Source organism: Melanerpes formicivorus, unplaced genomic scaffold (assembly GCF_026170545.1).
Source record: "Melanerpes formicivorus ecotype bairdi unplaced genomic scaffold, bMelFor1.0.p_v2 SCAF_6, whole genome shotgun sequence".
NCBI classification, from domain to species: domain Eukaryota; kingdom Metazoa; phylum Chordata; class Aves; order Piciformes; family Picidae; genus Melanerpes; species Melanerpes formicivorus.
This window is the reverse complement of record NW_027142358.1, coordinates 11,345,921-11,358,709: the sequence shown is the minus strand read 5'-3', so window position 1 is coordinate 11,358,709 and position 12,789 is coordinate 11,345,921. Positions and strand designations below refer to the sequence as shown.

At 36.8% G+C, this 12,789-nt stretch overlaps 1 protein-coding gene across 1 annotated transcript in view; it reads left to right on the top strand.

The window, feature by feature from the left end:
* The window catches only part of TNKS2 (tankyrase 2), a 28,069-nt gene extending 15,767 nt beyond the window's left edge, over positions 1-12,302 (top strand). The window contains exons 16-27 of the mRNA XM_068139688.1: positions 92-311; positions 722-831; positions 1,590-1,778; positions 2,417-2,669; positions 3,312-3,394; positions 3,941-4,061; positions 4,498-4,595; positions 5,193-5,267; positions 6,109-6,214; positions 7,654-7,840; positions 9,362-9,518; positions 9,831-12,302. Of these exons, the coding sequence (XP_067995789.1) occupies positions 92-311; positions 722-831; positions 1,590-1,778; positions 2,417-2,669; positions 3,312-3,394; positions 3,941-4,061; positions 4,498-4,595; positions 5,193-5,267; positions 6,109-6,214; positions 7,654-7,840; positions 9,362-9,518; positions 9,831-9,893 (1,662 nt within the window). The 3' untranslated portion in view covers positions 9,894-12,302. The remainder of the gene's footprint in view (positions 1-91; positions 312-721; positions 832-1,589; positions 1,779-2,416; positions 2,670-3,311; positions 3,395-3,940; positions 4,062-4,497; positions 4,596-5,192; positions 5,268-6,108; positions 6,215-7,653; positions 7,841-9,361; positions 9,519-9,830) is intronic.
* Positions 12,303-12,789: the final 487 nt, after the last annotated feature.

The window sequence follows — 12,789 nt, the reverse complement described above, 5'->3', positions numbered from 1 at the left end:
TCAGAATATTTGGTCAGCAAGGTGTAAGGAGCCCAAGAGCCAACATCTTTATTCTACTTGCGTATTTATCATCTGTTTTTGATGTGCACAGCATGGAGCTGACCCTACAAAGAAAAACAGAGATGGAAACACTCCACTAGACCTTGTTAAAGATGGTGATACTGATATTCAAGACCTGCTCAGAGGAGATGCCGCTCTACTAGACGCTGCAAAGAAAGGTTGTTTGGCCCGAGTGAAAAAGCTGTGTTCACCTGACAATGTCAACTGTCGGGACACTCAAGGACGGCATTCAACACCACTACATTTAGCTGGTCAGTGGTGTAATTTGATCAGTTACTAGTTACTGTAGTTGGACATTCAATGTTAAAGCAAGTATAAAGTACAGCCTCAAGTTGATGGATTTTGTGTTTTCTTTTCTAAGAAAAATAATTAGTATTTTATGCATATTCATGCATTTTCTTTTTCTAAACTGCTTAGCTATAATGACTTCAGTTTCCTATGCTCTTGAGCCAAAGGGGATCTTTTAGAGTTTATTGACAGAGATTGTTTAAACCAAATACTCTTAAATAGGGTGAAGCAGTCCTCACCAATAATTAATAAGGTGGCAATTCCAGTGGAGACAGCATAACTTTCAAGTCATTTAAGTGAATTACTACTTCCCCAGAGCCTCTTTAGCATGTTTATTAAACATTTTCTAATTTTGTCCTTTTGTAACCTTCAGCTGGCTACAACAATTTGGAGGTTGCAGAGTACCTGTTACAGCATGGAGCAGATGTGAATGCACAGGATAAGGGAGGTTTGATTCCTCTGCATAATGCAGCATCCTATGGGGTAAATATCTCAAACTTTCTGAGACTTCGTTTCTTTTAATAAACAAAGCATTATGAGCCAATTGTTAAGCTTTTGCCATGAAGTTGTAGTGTAATCCTATTTGTAAAACACACAAAAAAATAAATTTGACCATGGTCAGCTCCTTGTAAAGGTGCAGGCTCTCAAATTTGTAAAATCGTAGTTGAAGACTACAAGAATTGAGTTTTCTTAACATGAACACTTAGAACACCATCAGCCTGAAAGATGTTCCATAAAATGCATTTCCTTGTCTATGCCAGTCAAATTTTATCTGTAAGATCTGATTTTACCTTATTTGACTGTGCTTGAGGCTCCAGTTGTTTTTTGTGCATTTTGTGAATTTTTGTGCTTGGATAGTCTTTAATCAAAACAGTTGGATTAGTTCCTGTACTAGAAATTCAAATTCAGGCATTTTTCCTTCAGACTCCCCTGGGTTTGTGGTTCTGTTGCATTCTGTGTTTTTTTTTTCTTAAGAGAAGGTATCATAACTCTTTACTATGATGTTAAGGACAACAGAAGAAAACACCTTGTTGTCCCTGCCCATGGCAGGGGGGTTGGAACTAGATGATCCTTGTGGTCCCTTCCAACCCTGAATGATACTATGATACTTTTTTCTTTTAAACCATAACTAGAAAATAAATGCATTCTGAGGAAATTAGAATGAGGATTGAAGAGATGTATCAGTAATACTTTAATACACTATGATACCTTGGTACTTAACATGCATTTTTATTTTCCAGCATGTTGATGTAGCAGCTTTACTTATAAAGTATAATGCATGCGTGAATGCTACAGATAAGTGGGCTTTCACACCTCTGCATGAAGCTGCCCAGAAAGGAAGGACACAGCTTTGTGCCTTGTTACTGGCACATGGGGCTGATCCTACTTTGAAAAACCAAGAAGGACAAACACCATTGGACCTGGTCACTGTAAGTGATGGAGCTCTTGGGAAATTTGTACTTACACACTCTGGTTTCTCTCATTTATATGCATTTATATATGCCCGGTAATGAAAATCAGTAGTGCTTTTATGTAAACTTTCTTTACTATGTCATTGTTCAAGACTTCTTATTTCAAGGTCAAGTGGGGAAAAAAAATGGAATTAATAGTTACAATTTGATGCTTTTAATTTGGTACTTAGAGTTTGATTAATGCAAAGATTGTGGCATTGAAATGTAAGCAGGCTTTTTGTAGCAACATGAATTTAGTTTACTAACTTGCCATCAAGGTTGTGGATAGGTTTTGTTTCTAAGTATTATAGAACAATTCAAAGCTACACTCAGAGTAACTTTCTGGGTTTTCCTACAAAATGAGTTCTGTATAACTGCCACTGGAGTTTTTAGAAATACTGAAATCTTTCCTTTTAATCTTACTACAGTTTTTATTTATAAACATTTCAGTTATGTATGCTGTTGGCAAGAAAGGCCATTTGTAAACTGCATTGTAAAAGGCAGAGTTTTCCAGTGTGCATTATTTTAGGGTATGCTCAATAAGTCTAAAATAATGCATCCTAGGGGAAAAAAGTGTAAAAGCCTTCCCCTGTCTTAAGTTGTTTTCTTCTATTTAGGCAGATGATGTCAGCGCATTATTGACAGCAGCAATGCCTCCCTCTGCCTTACCAACCTGCTACAAACCTCAGGTTATAAGCATGTCTCAGACTACAGGATCTGCAGCTGATTCCCTGTCTTCTGTTCCATCTAGTCCATCCAGTCTATCTGCTGCAAGTAGTCTTGACAACTTGTCTGGTAGTTTTTCTGAACTTCCTTCTGTTGTTGGTACAAACAGTGCAGAGGGAGCTACTGTTCTGGAGAAGAAAGAAGGTGAGGCTTCCTCAGTAAGGAAAGAGTAATGTTTTCTACTGTATGGTAAAAAGAATGACACAAGTATGAAGTTTCTCACACATGCACACAGTTACTATGATATATGCAGTATCTGTATCTGTCACAATGTCATTCATGAGGAACAGAAGTCTAAAAGTCACATAGTGTAAGGTTTTAGTAGTTTCCCCTTAGAGCATCTTGTAAATATTCCTTTATTTTTGCTATACAGAACCAAAACAGTGATTTGTGTTTTTAAAAGAGAAGTCTAATGAAATTTGGCTCCATGCTAACTAGTATTGTGCTACAAACTTCTAAGAATTCTAAGAATTTCTTAGATCAGGTCTCTTGAAAAGGTTACTCCTATAACATTTTAATTCTCAAAATATGTGTTTGAATGTGTATTTCTGGTAGCTGGTTAGTTTATCTCATGGAAGCACGAAGACTGCTTTTGGGAGGGGTAGAAATCTTTTAAGTGCCCTGGTAGATTAAGTAGTAGTTGCCACAGACTAGTGATAACAGATATTTATTCTTGATCTTCTGAAGGTAAAGAATATTTATTGCCACAAACAACATGAGATGTGTGCACTTAGTTTACAGTACATCTATGAATGCTCATTGTGAGTTGTTTTTTTCCTTACCCAGTTTCAGGTGTGGATTTTAGCATAAATCAGTTTGTGCGGAACCTTGGCCTTGAACATCTAATCGACATATTTGAAAGAGAACAAGTAAGTAGCTGTGCTTATTTCCAGATGCTCACCTAGAATAAATACTGTTAAGAATAACATAATGGTTTAAAATGAGTGAGTGTCAAAAGGATTGGAATGAAGGGGTCTAAATGGGTATCTAATTTTTTTTATTGGTACCTACTTTAAAAGATGCCAATAAAAACCTGGGGGCAATAGTGTCTGTATCAGAGTGTGGGCACATTTCCTTTTAGCAGAGTGGATGGTGGGGTAAATAAGTAGTGAGCGTTGATTAGTAATTTCGGGATTGGTGTTGGCTTTAATACATCTAGAAAACTGTATTTCTCAATTAGAAATGTGATCCTTGCAAGCAATATGAGGTACAGGATTACAGTTTGTAACACTTAAAGATAGAATTTTAGAGCGAACAGTTGGGTAAAGTATAAGAAACACAATAAAGTCTCCAGTGTTCCTGTTCTTTTCACACTTGCTTTTTATCTCAACTATTATGAGGTATTTTGATTGCTACTGGCAGCTGTTACAGTGTGTTCATGCCATTGTACAAAAAAAATCTTGCTTTCATTATAGATAACACTGGATGTGTTGGTTGAAATGGGCCACAAAGAACTGAAGGAAATTGGAATTAATGCTTATGGCCATAGGCATAAAATCATTAAAGGAGTTGAAAGACTCATTTCTGGACAGCAAGGTACATGCTTGTTTCAGATTTTAATGTACTGAGCTAAGCAGAGACAGATGGGTTAGTGTGTCTGTTTATTCTTGCAGAGAGAATGATTGAGCAGTATCCACAGATTAGTGAGAATGGTTGCTCTTGATCTGCATCCCGATGCAGTTGCTGTGCTTCTTGTCATTAATAGTACATGCATGATAATGTGTGGGTAGAGATTATACCTGAAAAAGGTTGATTTGAGGGATAGCACTTTGACTTCTGCAAAAATGCCTGGCGGATAGAAGAAAATTAAAGTAGCTGGGAATCTCTACCTTCCTTAGCAGCTAACTTTGCCATCTTGTAAGCTGAGTTTTGGAAAAATGATCCCTTCTAAAAAGGAAAAACCTTTTAATGGTTATCATTCCAAATCATCAGCCTGAAAGCAGCTTCTGAAATTGTATTGTTACATTCACAGGACTTAACCCGTACCTCACTCTAAATACTTCTGGAAGTGGAACTATCCTCATAGATCTTTCCACTGAAGATAAGGAATTTCAGTCAGTAGAAGAGGAGGTATGCCTTTCCTTGTAGTTGCTCAGTATGCTTGGTATTTCTGTAAAAGTAAATGAAGAATTATAGCCAGACTTTTTAAGAGGGCAAGAAACATCTCTAAGCCTAAGTAAAACTTGCGTAAATATACTTCAGATTTCTAACTTTGACTGCACCACTTAAAATCTGCGCTCATAACATCCACACTTAATTTCTTACTTAGGTTAATGTTGCTTGCAGTATTTTTAATTTTTCTATAGAAAAACTTTGCTGTAACATATGCTTTCTGTGTTGCTGATTGCCTGTCTGCTACACACAGATTTAAGTTACTTCCAAAGTGTGATAGTCACGCAGGACAAAATTCTGAAGAAACAACAGATTCTGAATAGATTAGTGGCAGTCTTGAAGACTAGACCATGGACTATTCAATATATGATTTGATTTTTTTTAAAAAGATTCATGTGCATCCATGAAACCTAGCATTATTTAACATAGTCACTGCCTAAAAATGTCATGTATCTTTTCTATGACAATCCATTTGATTATTTGACTGTGTGAAGCATGTGCGTTTTCAAAGTGTTCTGGAATAAAATGATCTACCTTAAAATTCTCAACCTTCAGATGCAGAGTACTGTCCGAGAGCATAGAGATGGAGGGCATGCTGGTGGAGTCTTCAATAGATACAACATCTTAAAGGTAGCAATTTGATGGTTACCCTTCTAGAGTTTTCTCTGAAAATAAAATGTACATTTGTTGTTGCAGAATAGGGTAAAATATGCTGTTCTGAGACGTGCACAGGAAAAAGATCATCTTCCAGGGAAATTCAGAGAATAAGGTCATATGGAAAAATTGCTTAGGGTTTAATGGTTGTTGAAGAATTCTGTAAGAAACTGACATAGAAGAAAGTGACAGAAAATATTTGGAAAGAAGGAAGGTTTTATAGGAGACAAGAAGGTTTATGTTAAGGAAATGGCAGGGGAAAAACAACAAGAAGTGAAAGCAAAACTCTTGAATCATGAAAGTAGGGGTACCTATTTTGGCTTGATTTAACCCTAAAGAAGTCTTAAAAACCTATGAAGTTTTCTTAACGGTTTCAGTTAGTTTCCCCAGTAGAGCTGACATGCCGTATCTACATACCTAAGGCTCTGCAGATAAGATCTGTGCTCACCTATGCACCTCTGCAGGGAGTACATAATTTACTTTCATAAGAATTCTTTAAGTTTTTATGGAAGACACTTATTAATTTACTAGATAATCTTTTCACTAGTGTTTTAGCATCAAGCTATTTGGAGTGATACTCAAGTATAATTGTGACTGTACCTGCTGAATTTAAACTAAATATTGCTCAGCAGAAGCTACAATCAACTTTCGCAGGATGGGTTGAAGAATTTGAGTTGCATTCAGTTACAAGGAAAGTATTCTTATTTAAGTAGCAGTGTAAGTGTATTCTGCTATAGCTGCTATAGATTAAACATCTGTCAAGTAAAGCAAAAGAGTTTATGGTGTCATCATGTAACTTACATTTTGATTGCTTCAGATTCAGAAAGTATGCAACAAAAAGCTGTGGGAAAGATACACTCACAGGAGGAAAGAAGTGTCTGAAGAAAACCATAACCATGCTAATGAAAGGATGCTGTTTCATGGTGAGATATTGAAATGTACTTTTTGAACTCAATTCACCATCAGTAGTCTTTATTGGAGGGTTTCTACTGGCTCAAGAAAAATCTATTTTCTCAGTGGGAATAAGCTCTAGATCTTACATGAGTTTCATATGTAAAGTGTTTGTCACAATAGGGCCTCATAATGCATTGCATCTTTCTTCTGAAATTAGCATTTTCTTGCTTATCTCAGTCGAGATGTCTCAGTTCTAAGTGGAAAATGTTTTAGCAATTACAAATGGAGATTAACAAGTGTGCCTCCCCTCCATGGTTAAGTTGCTAACTTTCTTTTATTGCCTGTGTGACAAAAATGATTAAGGATAAAACTTTATTCTGCTATGAGTTGTTTAGGGGATTGGGTGTGGGATTTTTTTTGTTTTCTTGCTTTTATAATTTGGTAAGTTCTTATCCATCATTCCAGAAAAGATAGCTTCTCATTAACAAATTAAGACAAATCGAAATCTCCCTTGTACACAAATACCTAGTTTGTCCTGACAAGCAGATTAAGCGAGTTCACAGTATATCCCTGCAAATGAAAGCTATATAATTCCCATACATTTCTGTTGAAAGCAGCACTAACACAATAATTACTTGCCCAAACTTGTAGATACCTACATCTTCTCTTTTCATTGTGATGTGTACCTCTGGACAAGGAAGCTACCTCTGATGGAATGACCAGTCTTTAAAGAAGTCTTTTGAGTTAGTTATATAATAACAAAATTATCCCTGGATCAAAGCAATTAATGCCTTATGAGTGTTTCTCTCATCGAAAACATCCTTCTTTATATACAATTTGGTCATCTTTATGGTGGAAGCTGAGGCTTTGGGCTATCTTTACTATAATTCCCAGCATAACTGAAATGCCATGTTCTCTTAGAGTTTTTTTTCTTAACAGTGCTTTCATATATATTGTTCCAAAAATCCTTACTAACATAAATGGCAGTTTTTCTGAAAATGAGTGGCTACCACTTCTCTGAAGGTGAAAAATCTAACCATTTTGAACAGATTATTTCTTAGATTTTATGCCCATTGCAAGTAAGCAAATACTGGTTTATGTTTGTTGCTTTTTAAATGCAGTCTACTTAGCATGAGGTGGAAAGTGGGATTTGTGTAGCAAGTCTTGGTTAAGGTGAAGCTCTGCCAAAGGTTGAGTAGACTTACAACTCTTGCTACTAGAGAAGGCTCTATTTCAGATACTATCCTTCATAAATACTTGTTTAAAATATACACTTACCAGCTACTGTCATTTGTATAATGCATCTAGCAAATTTGCTGTGTAAAATCTGAGGCCAGAATTTCTGGAGATTGATTTCCTTGTATGCATGGACAAACTGTACAAAAATAACCTGGAATGGATGATTGAATTGTGACACACAGAAAAATTTGCATACTGTTTTTCCAGTAAATTTCTTCCTTCCTCTTAGGCTCCCCATTTGTGAATGCAATCATTCACAAAGGCTTTGATGAGAGACATGCCTATATAGGTGGCATGTTTGGAGCTGGGATTTATTTTGCTGAAAATTCTTCCAAAAGCAATCAGTACGTATATGGAATTGGAGGTGGCACTGGATGTCCAATTCACAAAGACAGATCTTGTTACGTTTGCCACAGGTAAGCCCTTCAAAAGAATCTGATTTTGCCTTTGTATGTTACAGACCATCAAGTTGGCAGAGTATGAAGATAATGCTTGGTAGTCAAACCTCAGCACTCTTTATGCTGAGCTTAACTTATTGTAAAAATCAGATTCAGATAGTGAGTGAAAAGAATAGATGCTTGTGTGAAAAATGCAGGAATGTGAGGGGTTAGTCTGTGGCCTGTTACAGAGAAAGGAGATTTCTCCTTTCTCAGTGATACTCAGATGCTTCATTTCTTTGAGGAGAAGGTGCTTTGTAACAGCCCTGTGTCACTGCTGCTTCACACACTGAAATACCAATGTGGATATTTGGACTCTCTGCTAAAAATTAAATCCACTGTTCTGCAGAATACCTGTTACCTTATTGATACCATCTGCTAAGAATAAAGTTGCTCTATGAAGTTAATTGTTGTTATTTCAGCCAGGAGAATATTTTGTGTCTTTGTGCTTACTGTTTAACATTGGTGTCAGAGAAATAATTGTCATTCTTCCAGTTTCCTTCCTTGAGACTTGCTGCTTTTCATATTGCTTACTCTTTTCTGGCACTCTCAAGTAAAGGGAATAATCTTCTAGAATTATAGGGGATGTCAGTCTTCTCATGCTTTTAATGTTTTGAATAGAAGTAGTTTGGGGTTTAGGTTGGGGTTTTTTGTTTGGCATTTGGTTTGGTGGTTTTTCATTTGTCTCATTTGAGGAGTTAGAAAAGCATAAATTTTTGGTGAGCAAAGTGGTACATTGGTCTACAGAAGTGCAGAGATTCCATTGCCATTGTAAAGAAATCAGTGCCCTCATTCAGGTAACATACTGACAAATGCTAGTATGAGGTATTTTGTGTTAACAGAGTTTGCACTTGTTGATTTGCGTGCTAGATACACATCTGTTAGAAGATGGGAGAGCTAAGTTAGAATAGAATAAACCAGGTTGGAAGAGACCTTTGAGATCATCACGTCCAACCTATCATCCAACCCACCTAATCAACTAAACCATGTAACCAAGCACCCTATCAAGTGTCCTCCTAAGCGCCTCCAATGATGGTGACTCCACCACCTCTGTGGGCAGCCCATTCCAATGCCCAGTCACTCTCTCTGTGAAGAATTTCTTCCTAACATCCAGCCTAAACCTCCCCTGGTGCAGGTTGAGACTGTGTCCTCTTGTTCTGGTGCTGGTTGCTTGGGAGAAGAGACCAGCCCTCACCTGGCTACAACCAAAGTTAGTAACCAAGTTGTTAGTATGAATAATGGGGGGCACCCTCAGAAAACTTCTTTTAAAACCCTGTGGAAAGGTCGTGACAGTCTTTGAGTACATTAACTAAATGATTTCCAGGAATTAAGATAAACATTTCTAAAGGCAGCGTAACTTTTGACTTCAGGTTCAGAATTTTGTGAACTACAAAGAGTGACTAAAGTGGTTCCTCAAGTAAAAGCTTAAAATTACAAGGTAATTTTTCTGGAGCTTCACAAGCATTTTGGACTCATAGTCCTTCTTCCCTTTTAACGCAGGCAATTGCTATTTTGTCGTGTGACGCTGGGCAAGTCTTTCCTGCAGTTCAGTGCTATGAAAATGGCTCATTCTCCCCCAGGACATCACTCAGTTACTGGGCGACCCAGTGTGAATGGGTTGGCATTGGCTGAATATGTCATTTACAGAGGGGAACAGGTAAAAAGTGCTTTTGTTTAGTTTTTCAGACTGGTTTGGGGGGGTTTTGTTTGGGTTTTTGTTGTTGGTTTTTTTAAAGGAATGCAATGTGTTCAGGTTGTTTCTTAACTTTCTAGGTTCTAGGACTTGCTTTTGTCCAACTCTGTTTGCAGGTGGAAGGTTCCATATCTCTGAATGCACCAGGCATTTTACCTTAGACATTTTGCCTGGTTTTTTGTTTTGGTATAAATCCTTTTTCCCTTCTCCAGCCAACACTCAGAATTTATCCAGCAAATGAAATCATAATAAAAAATGTGTGTCACTCTTTTTCAGGCTTATCCAGAATACTTGATTACTTACCAGATTATGAAACCTGAAGCCACCGCTGAAGCTTAAGACATTTGTGCGAAGCCATCAGACTTTGAATCGGAAGATACCAGTGGCTGCCAGCGTGTTAGTTAAAATAAGTTGTTGAAAACCTTTCATCTACAAGGTGGTGTGGTAGCAAATGTGAACAAAACATACATTTTTGACTTGATAAAGCTTTAATAATGTACAGTATGTTTTTCTAAAGTTTCAGAAATGTCCTCTTTTTCAGCACTTTAACAGATACCATTCCAGGCATAAACTGGGGTTTGGCTGTACTAAATTATAAACAACAGTTGACTTGAGACAATGGTTTTATACAATACTGCAGTGAAATTTAGCAGAAATTGTAGTGGTCTATACAAGAACTCATTTTACTAATACTGTGTTCTTTGAAACACTGCATTTACACTGAGAACAATTTCATTTGTACAACTGTAAATAAGAGCTTTTGTACTAGCCTGGTATTTATTTACATTGCTTTGTAATATAAGTGGTTTAGATCTGTAAGCTTGTACAAAACGTTTTTCTCCAGATGTTGGTTTGTTCATCTGCGTTTTCTCATGCACAATAGATTGGAAAAGCCAAGGTGTTGGGGTTTTTTTCAGGGTTTATCACACATTTGTGAGGGAGAAAGCAAATTTTATTTGAAGAAGTTTAGAAATATCCAACTTTAGCTTGAATACACAAATTATTGTCCTGTATTTTTATTTATGAAATATACATTCCTGAGAATGATGGGCTAGGAGTTATAATGTTCCAGCTGCATAACTAGAGTGGTTTTCCACCTACTTCATAGAGTTGCATCTTTGACTTCTGTAAAATGTGTCCTGAAGTTTTTTATTTAACTATAGGTGTAGTTAACCTGTATCCTCACTTCAAGGCTAGTAGGCCTTGCAATTTACCGTTTTAGTAAATTATTTTCTTTGAATGTAGTTGGAAAATTAACCTCAAGGAGGTCTTTCTGGAGTTCCTCTTGCTTACATTTAAGCTGGGAAGTTAAATAGTCTATTCCTAATGTGAGGGCAAACAGCTTGGCCTTTTTTTGTATACTGTTGGTGCCCTATGGCAGAAATGTTAAAAACCATCCTGTCATCTCCTGTGTTTCCTCCATGTTAATGTTCAAGCTGTAGTTGAAGCAGATGCATAGAAGTGTGTCTATCTGCAGTACTTTTGGCTGAGTGGAACTGGTCAGGGTGCAAGGCTTTGCTCCCTGTGCTCAGACTGTGGGGCACGGTGTCAAGTGGGATGAGCAGCTCAGCTCTTCCATGGCAACAGCTGCCTTCAGCCCTGGTAAGACTGCAGGGGGGCAGGAAGAGTACAAAAGGTACAACCCCCTTGTTTGAGTCTCGTTTGGGGTTACTGAATGCACCAATCAGTTCGCTTAGCCTTATAGTAGCTCTTCTGTGTGTTCTGCTGCTCTTCCATCTGCAGTTTTTACCTACATATTTTACAAAATATGTAAATAAAAATTAGAGTTCATTTGGGGTTGAAGTGGTTAGCAGCATATTTTAATTGTTTGGGTTTTTTCTCTATTTCTACATACAGAACGATGTCCAATAAGACAATTTGTTTGCAGAGCATGTTACCATACCATGGTTTTAAATGTAGTGACTGATCAAGATAATGAAACTGTCTTCTGATGTGGTGGTTATGTGATTATGCTCTATGTAAAAATATTTTGAACCTTACCCAGTTCTGTGAGGAACCTGAATAAGATGATTGCATAACTCTTGCAGAAAGTAATATTGGCTATGAATCAAAAAAGGCTTTGATTTTTAGATACTTTTCCCAGCATGCTGCCTGTTCCTTAGGTATAGTAATGCTGGAATTGGTGTTCATACAAAATCTATTAGGTATGTTTTAAATTTTTTTGTTATTGCTGAAATACTTCATTCTCTATGAACGATCACTTAATGTCTTGTAAAATATTGTGGTATGATAGCATTTTAAGTGGTACCACAATGTTGGCTTTGTCTGTTTGGGGATTTTTTGAGCTGGTTTGTTTCTTGGGGTTTTTTTGCATGACATACCTTGCACTCTGAAGATGGAAGCTGTAATGATTTGAGAATACTGACTATTGAGGTGAACCTTTACTCTCTTGTGCAATTAGTTCTGCTTTACTCATCTTGAAGTGTCTTTACATGTACTGTATAACATTCCATATCCATTTAACACTAAATAAATTTAATTCACTGGTTCTCTGGTAGCATGGAAGTAGTACAGACATAACATGTCCACCCGTTTGTTCTAGGTGTAAGCATGCGTGTTACTGTAACAAACTCCATCATTAGAGGGGGAATTAATTGCATTAAATAGAAAAGCTTTTTATGTGACTGAAGAACTGTAAATGCTGTGGGAACTGGTAGTTTGGTATACAGCTAACAGCTTCAGCTACCAGCAAGAATGTTTTAATAATAAATCTAGAAATAATCTTCAGTTTGTGCATTTAAAACTCGATAATATGGTCCAAAACTGAAAAAGAAAACTGTCTTATGTTGGGTTTGTAACCTGAAAATTCTTACCTTGAAAGGTAACTGGGTAGGTGACAGTATGATACATACATGAGCAACAACAAAAGTACTGCTTAGATTATTTGTAGTGTCACAGTAAGTAAATAGTTGCATTTGTGTGGTGTAGAAGGTTTCCAAGCTGACTTGTGTAGGTGGTTTAAATAGATATGAGCACTAGAGGGCAGGGCAGCAAAAGTTGGAGTAAGAGCAAGGGTAAGGAAAATCTTTTGAAGTATCTTGAGAGTACAACTTCTCATAGAATTGCTTTGGAAAATTCCACCAATCTGGGTTGCAAAAAAATCAAAATTTAACTTTCCACTCTGCTTCTTTTTTTTAACATAAACAATTAATATTAAAAAACCCCTGCTGCAACTGTGCAAATTGAACATGTTAAAGTTTTTTGCTAGTTCTTA